General features: G+C 45.6%; 1 protein-coding gene across 5 annotated transcripts in view; it reads right to left on the bottom strand.

Moving 5' to 3' along the window:
- Positions 1-12,212, bottom strand: part of SKAP1 (src kinase associated phosphoprotein 1) — a 142,956-nt gene that overhangs the window by 116,666 nt on the left and 14,078 nt on the right. For 3 of the 5 annotated variants that reach the window (XM_038168947.2, XM_072028766.1, XM_038168943.2), the window contains exon 3: positions 8,793-8,818. In XM_038168947.2, coding sequence (XP_038024875.1) covers positions 8,793-8,818 — 26 coding nt within the window. Of the gene's footprint in view, positions 1-489; positions 512-1,277; positions 1,339-8,792; positions 8,819-12,212 lie in introns of those variants that run through there. The other 2 variants (XM_038168945.2, XM_038168946.2) reach the window with 2 other exon arrangements.

Genomic DNA, 12,212 nt, shown 5'->3' with positions numbered 1-12,212 from the left:
CCCAACTCCAGTTAATATTCAAGGAAACGAAGTTCCTGCTTTAACGTAATGACTGTTTAGGATCATGCTACAAATAAAGGTCTCTGATCAAAATCCCATCTGCCTTCATGCTCAACAGTGTTAATATCTCTAGATTTTCAGGGACTAATTTAGCAGTAATGCATTTCCCAAAGCAGAGCTGTAAAAGTATTATCAATACTATGGCTTAATATCCCTTACGACAATCACTTGCTGAAATTACGGAGAATCACATGGAAACACATCAACAGAGACGCACCCACACAGTAAGTACCACTCACATGTAAATATATTACAGCTTAGCTTTTGTAGTTAAAGCTCTGTCAACACTGCTATTATAAATTATATACCTTTTAAAACACATTTATGTGCTAGAAAACATAAGATGTTTCTTTCTGAATGCCTTAAAGGCTTCATCGGCTGCTAAGCACCCGCAGGGATTTGTGCGGTTTGCCCCTCCCGTTAACGTACGCATAGCTGCGGTCTCGGTGCCTGCAGATTTTCGGCACCTTCCCCCCCGTCCCAGCTCCTCTCCAGAGCCCGGCCCCGTTACTGGGCCCTGAGCACCCCCCGCTTCCCACGTGTGGTGCTCGCACACGTCCTCCCCCTCCCTGAGCGTGCCCACACCGGCAGCACGATTCACAAACTGCGGACAAATTACCACCGACAGGTCTCGAAGTGTTCGTCCTGCTTAACAAGTATTTTCTTGGTGGGGGACACCACGCACAGACAGAAAATAACCCCGCACCCAGGGGTCACCACGGGGTACCCAAGGCCCCGGCGCGCGCAGAACCCCCGGGTGCCCCCGGGCCGGGTTGGGGCCGGGGGGAGCTGCAGCGGCGCGGAGCTGCCGGCAGGGGGGGCTGCAGCGCGCAGCACCCGCACCCGCCGGGGGCACGGGGCGGGGGGGGGGGAGCAGGGGGCGGGGGAGGGCGAGGGGGAGGGCGAGGGGGGGGGCGGGGAGGGCCAGGGGGGCGGGGGGGGTGTCACTGTGACAAAATGACCTGGAAGTTCTCGAGTCACACGCAGAGACTCAAAGCAAAGCCTTCCCGCCCCGGATGATGCGTTACGGGAACAGTACCGATACCGCACACAAATCACACCGGGTACCCAAACCGCCACCCCCTGCGTGGCATCCAAAAAGTTCGCAACTCGCGGGCCTTGCGGGGAAGCACACTGCAGCGGGTCTCCCGGGTAAGGCCACGAGGCTCTTCCTTAGAGATCTGATCAATCTGGGGGCCTAGAGATCCCCCTCGAACCTAGGGACACAGAGAAGCTGCTGGGCTCACACGGCGACTTTCCCATTGCTCCTCATCTTCTGCTTCCCCGCCAGCCCCTCGTGCCGCTCCTCGGCTGAGCTCTCCTCCAGTTTTCCCTTCCTTTTCTCCATGTATGTTTGCCCTCTCCCTCCCTCCCCCTGTAACTTCCTCCCTCCAGCTCCTCTCCCCAGCTTTGGCACCCTTTCAGTAAAGGCGCTGCACGTTCTGCCTCTGAAGTGGGCAGCAGCTACACGGAGCAGCTGCCTGGCAGGGGGAGCACAGCTCTGCAGCCTTGCTAGGAGTAAGCCTGAAACCCAGAGCAGCAGCAGATTCCCACGGGATGTAAACAAGTAAACAAGATTTATTCTGTCTTTTATGACCCGGTAACACATCAGTGAAATACAAAGCCCATCCAACGTGAGCAAAACCAGCTAAAGCTACCACCAATTTGTGTTTCTGCCCAGTAATAAATTATTCCTTGTTACCCTCTTTGAAGAGGCAAAATCTTCATTTAAAGGAGGGGGACACTGAGGCACAGGAAGATCACCAATCTGCACGTTAGTTCATCTCCTGAGCTACCAGCTCTGCTAGGAGCACAGCAAAACAGCGTCTGAGAAGCGGCACCCGACACTTCTGCAGTGCAATAATTCACAAAACAGTTCTGCAAACACAACTTAGGATCTAAAAAGATGTCAACATCGTTAGTACCAATGAGGAGAGGAGACCAAGTATTTTTGAGGAACGTCCGTTGCAGTGTCAGTAGGTTCAGTGTATTTTCTCAGCCAAAATCCAACCAAGTGAACAAGCAGCAGAACTAACCCACGAGGGAGCTGGAGTTTAGCAAGCATATTCCAATGACAAGACACAAGGAGGCTGTCTTGCCCGTATCTACGGCAGTACTCACTCTTAAGGAAATAAAAGCACAGACAGTGAATGCAAAGACAAGAGCCCAGAGCGTATACCAGAATGACAAGCACTCTAGGGACTGGAAGAGATGCCCATCAGGCATTTTCTGATAATGCAGAGGGTGATTTTACAGTTGTGTCTCAGGATGGAGTCTTACTAAAGGGCAGAATTACTGCTTTGTGGATTATATCGACGGGGTCACTGCTCTACAAACCAAAGCTGCACAAAAGTCATGGTGGGGGCTGGGGAGGGGGGAATGACTCAAAACTCCTGATTCAAACAAGCTGGAGGCTCGGGAGAGCCAGGAGTCAGGACCCAGCGCTGCACTCCAGCCCCGCTCCCCAGGGAAGGCTCTGGAAGCAGGGGGCACCGATTTCCCACTCCCCAGTGGAGCTCAGAAGTATACAAGGCGCTGCTCTTGCTAAGGGCTCCAAACCATCCTAGCGGGCAAACCAGACAAAAAAGGATGCAAGTTTTCTGTTTTTTTTTGTGGAGCAACTGAGTCTATTACCCATTATGGAGAGGCTACGGTAATGGTATACGTGAACACTCCCATACATTATCCCCGACGGTGGGGGGAAGGGGGGGGGGGGGAGGGCAATTTCTTGAACATTCTCCTATTCTGCATGAACACAAAGCAACGCCTGAGCTGCATTTTCATCTAAGCACATTACAATAACCCCTGAGGTTTCTTTATAAAGGAAAGATGTAGCACATTCGTATTACACAAACAAGTTCAGTAAACACAGAGGTTTCATTTGAGAAGGCTCTCCATCTCTAAAGCTGCGCATCAGGCAATTTAGGCAACCTAATAATTAGGGTATTTTATTAACTGACCAAAGTGAGAGCAATAGAACTTGTTAATATTTAACTTATTGGGGCTCCCCAAACTGCTGTATATCTAGCATCTTCACTGACATTTTTATACTTTCCTCTTTATGGTGCATTGCTGCATTCTTGAGTCCAGAATGCTCTGAACTTCCCCAGGGAGGGAAGCATCGGACACTGCTAAATGTGAGTGCACAAGGAGGGCAAGCCCTGCCCCAAGGTGTGACAATTCAGATGGGTTTCAAAAGACTACAGGCAATTCCATAACTCACCGCTTCTTGCTTAATCAACTAGCACTCTCCAAGAAGTACCTAGTAATGAAAACCTGGAACCTTTCCTGAAGTTTGTAAGTTTTAAATTAATGTGCTGGTTACAAAGAAGTTCAAAAGCCTTCCTTATTAACCTAATTCTTCTCAACAGAAATCATGAAACTTTTGATGCTGACTGCAGAATAACCCAATCCAACTGCTAGTTCCTGCTACATATTCTTTCAGTCCTCTTATAAATTCTGCAAGGTCTTCATTTGCTGGCTTTGAGGGAAGACTGAAAAACTGGGTTTATTGTTTTCAGTCAGGTGACATGTTTGGTTTTGGAGACTTTTCTCTTGTTCTCCCCTCATTTCATGCAATGAGTATACCCAAAAAGAAACAAAGTACCTAACATTTTCAAGAAATGAGGGGAAAGTCTTTTTATTTCTTTGTGATACAGCGCTTCAGTCACAGGTAACCATCTCCCCCTTAATTACTGTGCACTGACAACCATTTTTCTGATAAATACAGAAACACATTCACAGGTGCTCATGGAAGCAGGCTGGGTCAGGAGACAGTCCCAGCCCCATGCTGGGCATGTGCTGGCACACACCAACGCACGGCCGTCAGGTTTTCTCCTCACCAGCAGAGGCGTGTGCCACGTGGCCTGGGCAGACCTCCACCTGGACACCCAGGTCAACAAAGCTTTGTAACGAATCGGGGCTTGGTTTCCTTTTGAACACCTGAAATGCACTTGAAATGCAATACCAACAGGTACAAAGTCACACATCTCTTGATCTTTTCTACGTATAGGTGTGAATAAAAACGTACATATACCCCCATACAGCCCTTCCCAGAGCACAGATGCTTGCCTCCCACCTACGACGCTAGAATCATTCCTTGCCTCCAAAATTTGTGCACAACACTTTAGGTAGCAGAATAATTTATAAGTCCATGTAAAAGCAAAGCTGTGCAGCTGCTCAGTCTGTAAAACAGAAGAGACATTTGTGCAAAAAGTACTGTCTCTCTACACAAAATGGTTTGCCCAGAATATAATAAATACGCAGAGGCAAAGAACTGCATGCTCAGAGACGCAGGAAGCAAACCTTCGGTGCTGATAAAGGGAGCTGTCAGAAGTGTTGATATTAAAGCTTTTCTTTTTTTTTAAAAAAAAAAAAAAAGTTAAAGAACATGTGCCTTTGTGTATGTTTTATTTTTCATTAATTAACTCTGTTCCACACACCAACCAAACACATCTCAGACTTCAGAATGCATTCTAACAAAAGTTTTTTTGTTTTCTTTTTGTCTCTATGTGTTATGACATTTCAAGGGCTGTAGCTGGCACTCATGTTTATAAAGCAGGGGAATTCCACGCATGGCGACAGAATAGATACTTTAACAATATGTTACAAATATTGTCAATTTGATATTTTTTCCCTTGCGTTTTCAAACACATCATAAATCTAGACTGGGTTTCTGTGCATGAACCCTGCTTACCACTGAGCTGGAGACTCTTGGCATGAACGTAAAGAGGGTTTTTTATAAATAAAACTTAGTAAAATCACTGTGCACTCCATTAATTCAGGAACACTCTGCCTCAGCTTCAAAGGAGATCTTTACAGTGAAGATGGTGTTTTTGCTGCTTTAATGATTTGCTACTTGTTCTTGTCATAACTACATGAACCAAATATGCAATACCAGGGAGCAGTGGTTAGGGAAATGCACAGTTCCATCTCCCATCCAGCTCCGCTTCAGTTCAATTCAATAGATTTGAGGTTGTATATAGAAAAGCTACTTCATAAATCTAATACTTGAGGCCACTGTATAATGCCAGTTAATGAAAGAAAACTGCATCTGTGCCTTGGGTATGCATATCTCATGCACTGCTGTGACATCCAGCCTGTGGAACAACTGGCGGCCCCTGAAACACCGCGCATCCGAGCCAAAGTAAGTAGGGCCAACAGAGGTAAGGTGATACCTACTTCATCTCAGTAGTATATACTACGAGGTAAGTGGCATAACTTACAGTTACTTAAGCCTTTTACGGCACATGAAGACTCCCGATTTTTAAGTCATGTTTTGTCCCAGCACGTCCCGTTTATATTTACTCCTCCCTGCTTCAGGGAGGAGACACTTTGAGGCTGAAGGCACAGAGCTGAGAGAATCAGGAGATCTGGACCCAAGTCCTGGATGTACCTGGAGATGCTCTAATATCTTTGGCACATTTCTTGAGCCCCAGTTTTCGAAAACTTAAATGGAACAATCCTCGCTCTCACATTTCAACTATTTGCGAATATTTTTCTGAATACACATGTTCCTTAAGCATCTACACAGAACTTCAGACATTTTAAAAGCATTTGGGATAAATTTTTGATTGGAAAAAAAAAGCGTCACCATAAGCTCAATGAAAATAAATTCTTTGTCAGCCCCAGGCTGGAACCCTCAGCTGAGGGCAGAGACACATTTTCTGTTTCCGTAAGCCCATGCCTTCAAGCAGAGTATTAAGGAGTGAATTTCGCTCCTAAGGATCTCAAACACTGTATAGACAATGATTTAAACCAATTCACTGCTACCAAGAGATATACTGTCTTTTAATACTTGTCAATCTTTGCACACCTTCTTGTTTTAGGAACAGAGCAGCTGAAACAATAGTGACAATGAAGTTATTCAGTGCAAAGTCCCACTGCAGCAAAGTCAAGCTTCCAGCCCCAACAGAGTTCCCTTATTTAGCTACACAAACACCTTTCTTCTCCAGTCCTTCCTTGTGCGGTACTCCCCCATCCCTCCCCTTCTCTCCCCAACTAATCATCTACACTCCCTCCAGCTTCCCCCTCCCCGTTTAGTCCTGAAGTCACTTGCAGTACCTCAGACCGGCCTGTTGTTGTTCCCTCAGACCATTCATTTCTGCTAAACCGAAGCTGTTGCAGAACATCTCCCCTGCACTGAATTCTGAGAAGAGCCATGAACAGCAGAAAGCAACTTTGGGGAGGGGTACAACAGACCAGGGCCTGTGCAGATTTTCTTTGCCAGCTTTCCTTGGTTCTCTTTCCACTAAGGGGAGGTTGCTGCAAGACAGCAAGGGCACGAGTAAAATACATGGAGTATACACAGTGCTTCACATAAGCAGCCAGCCCTCCTCCAAAAGGCAACACGTGTCACCCTTGTGCTCTGTTCAAAGAGCACCTAAGGAACAAGGCAAAAGTAACTTGCAGCTACACGCTACAGTCAACAGCATCACTTGGGGAGGATGAGTTAGGCAAGGCAACTCGTCCTACAGATCTCACATGCTGTCAGCTACATCCCCCTGAAACTGAACGGCTATACCCAACCCACCCTCGAGGCCTGCACTACTGCTTCACGTCTCCCAGCAAGCAGAAGTTTATATCAAAACTGACTATTAATTTTGGAAAGCTAGAATCATTGAGGTTTTGGTCGTAATACTTTCCAGAAGGAGCCCAGCATGGCCCTGAACTTAAGAAATTTTAACTATTTTTACCAGATATGGTCACAAGTTTTGCTTACCCCCTTTATCAATACTGTTTAATAGATGCTGAAGTGCCTTCCCAGGAAAACACCAAATGTTCTAAGAAGCAGTCTTTTCCTCTCCCTACATCAGCCTCTGATTTAAATGCACTGACAGCGCAGCTAGGCAGCAAATTTATGCAATCCTCTTATCCATATGTCTGCATGTGAGGGTTTCTGTTTTGCTTTTTTTTTTTTTTTTTTTTTTTTTTTTTTAATCCAAGGCCCACACTGTGATTCTCTGGTTCTTTGTCATTCGGCATGCACCAAGTTCTCATCACCACTTCCCCCAGCCAGGAATCAAACTGGAACTGAGGCTCTCCAGGTGATGTCTGAGCTCAGGTTTTAATGCCTGCATTGTCCTGTTTCCTTAGTGCATTTTTTCAGGATAGCATTGGTTCCCCAAAATGACACTGGGACAAGTTTGGGTCTTCAGGTATGTAGACACCTCTAAACACTTGCACAATAATTCCAAGCAGGCATTTGCATGAGCTGTGCACTTCAAATCATTTACAAATCTATACACAGTTCTACAAACCGATGTTCCTAATACTACTCAGATTTCCAGCTTCACAAAAGAACACGATATTTCAAAAAGAACAAAAGCATCCCTCCCCTCCATCCACTAAATTGTATGAATTTTCAAAATTAAAAAAAAACTAATTTTGAACCCTTTTATGTGTTCTAATTCTCTCACTTTTTTTTTTTTTAATTTTGAACACAGCTGTCTGTTGTACTTTCTCAAATGATGCCAGATGCTGGGTTCATCAACCAAACGCACGAAAACAATGGTTTGAAAGCAATTAGAAGCACCGAGGCTGCACCGAGGCTCATATTAAAATGTGATAACACTGTTCTAGGGGGAATTGCAGCACTGCTGCATTTCTGACATTTCTGTGCTGCCAGACAGACAGGATGTGCTGGAAGTGGGCCCTGATCGAGGAGGTAACATACTGGAATTTATTCCTGAAGTAAATGAAGGATTAGCTGATTTGGAACACTCACAAGGATTTTTTATTACAGTTGCCGCTCCCATCTTGTTTGAACGCTGGCAGATCCTTCTGTTTGTGCTCACCTCTCACACTCATTGTTTAAAGAAACGAACGAACCCACCAAACTACACGCCTTAGCTGTAACATGGTTGTACCCAATGCTCCAGATCAGAAACCAGAGCTAAGCTGCACTGATCCCATACAGGGACAAAGGAGCTCCAGGTCAGCTCTGAGGAAATGTATATCCATCAACTGTCCTGGATACGCAGAAGTACTCCCTGACACAGCTCATGACCTGCAGGCACCCTGGAAAGTTTAAATCATCACCCACATTATTGCAGAAATGAAGATCAAAGTCATGATCAGAATTTCCCAGCTTGTTAACAGACATAACAAGAGATGGTCACGGTCCTGAAAACTTTACAGCCTGGCCATTTGTCTACACCTGGAGGTTGATTTAATTTCGAGTTCAAGTTAACATGGAAGCAACAAGACTGGAAGCAACTTAAGGTTACCAAACAGTCTTTGCTCCTAAGTCAATGCCCCCAGGAATATGCTGCCCTTTTGAATTTCAATCCTTTTCTAGAAACAGGAGTTTTGCAACAAAATTTCCTGAGCTTGTCCAGGACAGAAAGTTTACATTAGCACCACACATTTTTGTATTATTTTATAGAATGGCTGGGTTGGAAGGGACCTTAAAGCCCATCCAGCTCCAACCCCCCTGCCACAGGCAGGGGTACCTTCCACTAGAACAGGTTGCCCGACCCATTTACTCTCAAGAGTAAGGAAAAACAGACTTCTGTCCAGGGAGAATACTAACCCCAGCTCCTGTTACAGCCCTTACCCCAGCTTTGCCCCTTCCCATCCCTCAGAACTGCCACACACAAGCTACGTATTTGTTTTAATGAGTAGCTCTCCTCCTTGTTGACTTTGCATAGAAAATACCATACAACCAACCCTGCTCCCCAAGTACAGAACTGGGAGAAATCATGCCTCCTTCCCCACTGCCGTGTACTCACCTCGGGGCAGAAATTCCAAGTGATACCTAAAAGACAAAAAAAAAAAAAGCATAAGCATACATTATTTTCTTACTGATTTGTTCTGGCCTGATAAGCAAGTGACAGATGTAAGAATTACACCAGACAAGCTGCCAGGAATCCAGCAAATGGTTAAAATACATTTTGTGAATTTCCTCTAGACATTTCTTGGCAGTCCTACGAATGCTAACTGGTCCCTGTGACACCCTCTGCTACCTAAGGAACCTCTTTCACTACTCAGATCTTCTCCAAAGGCTCCCAACTTCCTGCCATTCGAACAGGTCTCCTACTCAAGAGAGATGTTCACACGGCCTTTCCCTTCACAGCCTCCAGTAACCTCACCTTGCACCTTCCCTCCCGCAACCCCGGGAGGGCAGTAGGCACACTGCCCTTCAGTGCCTCAGCGCCACGAGCTCTGCTCGCAGGGACACGGTGTGTCTGCAGCTCTCGTGCACGCAGGTCACATTAGGAAGCTCAAAAGGCACTGTAATGCACCAAGACACCCTGATCGACTTCAGCATCTTCACCGTGTTTTCCAGTTCATTTCCTCATTTTCTTCCTGTTCCGCTCATGCCACCTCTCTATTACGCTGGTTTGCAACCTTCTTGCTCAAAATTTATCTCCACTGAGTGGAGGTTCTGTACTCGTTTAGCAGTGTAGAAGATCACAGACCAAAGACCGGGAATTTTCCCTGCAGAACCATGCAGATGAAAACTCGTGGGATACACGTTGTCAGTCCATGCTTCATGGCTCCCCTGCAACAGCATCCGAAATCCCCGCGTGCCGGGCAGCGTGCGATGCCCTGCCCCAAGCAGCTTGCTCACGCTCACAAACACCAGAACTACTTCAGAGGGCCAGGCACCACAGAAACAGCCGAGCCAAAAAGAAATCCTCCGTTCTTTCTTTGTCTCTCATTTAGAGCACACCTTTGGCTAACGTGAGCCATTTTAATATAGGAGCAGCACTGGCAAATTTTGGAAACAGATCAAGGACTGAGGATGAGCCACATGACCCATTCACAGGCAAAATGTGTAACAAAGGGTTGGTCTATAGGCATTAGTGGCAAGAATCCAGTACATAAAAATCCAATCAATTTGTTTCCTCATTAAAAGCTTTCATGAAGAAAATGATTTAATACAAACATTCAAGCTACTGACACAGATTAATTAGAAAACAACAACAGAATTCTGATTAAGGGCATAATATTTGACTTGTTTTCTTTGGACAAAAAAAAAAAAAAGAATACACACAGACAGAAGAAACTTTTCTGGGAGAATGGACTCCCACAGTGATAAGTAACAGCTGTGACCTATTGGAAAGAGCCACACCAGTGTGCCTTGCAGCTAGAAAGGGCCATAAATACCTCTTGGCCCTGGGGCACTCTCGGCAGAGCTCCCCCACTTTAAGGACAGGCTTTCCCCTCCATCCTGCGGCAGCCTCCTCTCTCAATCCCCAAAGCCACACTACTGCCCAGGGTCAGGGGAGCAGTCAGAGCAGCTCCATCCCTTTGCTTCCCACCAGCACGGACTGTTACTGCAACGCGTGAAGCCCCGAAGCCCTGGCCCCGTGCCCGAACCCCGTGCTCAGCACGCTCCCCGGTGAGGAGCAGCCTCCCTGCCTGGGCTCTGCCCAGGGTGGGGGCCTCCAGGTCCGGCGCCCACCGAGAGCTGCAGCACTTTCATCCCCTGGCCAGCCGACGGCTGTGAGACAAGGACAGAGAAATCACTTCTTGTTTGGTGAACTTTTGTCTCTTGTGCTTGAGAGACTGTCCTAATCTCCCCTGAACATGTTTTAGTGATAACATTTACTGCACTAGGACCAAAATGATTTTCTGTCACTTCTAATTCCAGTTCAATAAAAGTATAAGAGCTTTGTTTCTAACCTCTGTCATTTTTAATACAGTAAAATGGTTTAAAAAAATGTAAAATTGAGTTCCATTTCCTATTGGACCAGCAAGCCCATGTTAGCTTCACTCTGATCCAATTTGGGGGGCGGGGGGTTGATACCAAAAAGATGTTTTGCCTTTTTTCTTTCTTTCTTTTTTTTTTTTTTTTTTTAAAAAAAAAGGCATAAGGAAACAGTCAAAATTCTAATCTCATCAGATCGGGATGTGTTTTTAATCTCATGCTTTGATCATTTTCACTCTGGAAAGGCTTAGGCACAGAATGAAAGTTAGTTTAAATTTTAATCGGGAGTGGGAGAAGATGGTCTTGTTCTTACAGAAGATGAAAGAGTAATGACCTAATTCCTTTATCTGCCACTGACTGCATGAAAATTTTGGATAAATTACTTATCTTGAGAGCTTAAAAGGCACCCTGATATGATAGCGCAGTATTGTCCGTTCACTGAAATGATAGGATTTCTTTCTTTTATATGACTACGATGGCATGGGAGGAAGGGTGACTTTCAGCATGTGTTCCTCCCACTCCCTTTCCACAGGTAACATCAGCTTTACTTATTCAGCAAGTTATATTTGCACAATTCTAAGGGAGAAAATTTTTTTTGTTCCTACACTACTCAGGAAATGCAATTATTTAGGCAAAATGTCTATTTTGTTATGACAACCTAGGCAGCAAACAGGGTTAGTTTAAATACATCTACAGCCACAAGTCACGTGCACGCTTACAGACTCAGATGAAGCTTGTTTCTGTGCAGCAGGACAGGAGGGACTCGGCTGGTAGAACGAGGTTCCTCATCTTGGGCAATCCTCCACAAGGCATTAGTTGTATGGAGTTTGAGGCCAATTCTGAGTTTTGCTCCCAGTTAAGACATCTCTAAGTGACGAGCACATTGCGCCTTTACCTGGGCGTAACAGGCAGTGACAGCATGCAGTTCTTTACCTTTGGGGGGGGGGGTCTGCCCAAAAGTTATGTGAGAAATTATTGGACTAAGTGTGTGAAAATTTGTAATTGCTCCATACAAATTCTCCCCTGATCCAGATGGTACAGGTTGGAAACCAGAGAGTCTACGCCTTGCTCAGATGAAGCTGTCTTGGAGGTTGTTTGCCTTGGGATGAGGTTTGAAATTTTAATCCGTGATCAACAGTTCTTAGATCTCAAACACCAAGAGTAAAAGCTTCTCATTCATTTTCTTTCAACCCTGAAAGCTTGCGAATTAGCAGTTAAGAGATGTCCAATTAACTCGCTCCTTCTAAGCACTGTTTTAATAAAGCTTCTGTCCCTCAGCTAGAGGTGGAATCCCCTAAGAAGAGCAGCACTTAAGGCAAGGATAGGAAAGAGCTTTCAGCCAAATGTGAAGGTCCAGTCTACGTTAGTCCTTGAAGAAGTGGAGAGAGATGGGAAGACTCGTGACAAGTGATTAACTAGCTTCAGCAAAACAAAGCCACAGAGGAACTTACGGAGAATTTTGATGTGATATGTAGAGCAAAGAACTAGCCCCAAA

The sequence above is a fragment of the Anas platyrhynchos genome, chromosome 28 (assembly GCF_047663525.1).
Source record: "Anas platyrhynchos isolate ZD024472 breed Pekin duck chromosome 28, IASCAAS_PekinDuck_T2T, whole genome shotgun sequence".
NCBI classification, from domain to species: Eukaryota; Metazoa; Chordata; class Aves; order Anseriformes; family Anatidae; genus Anas; species Anas platyrhynchos.
The sequence above is the reverse complement of the archived record's forward strand: the minus strand, read 5'-3'. Positions and strand labels throughout refer to the sequence as shown.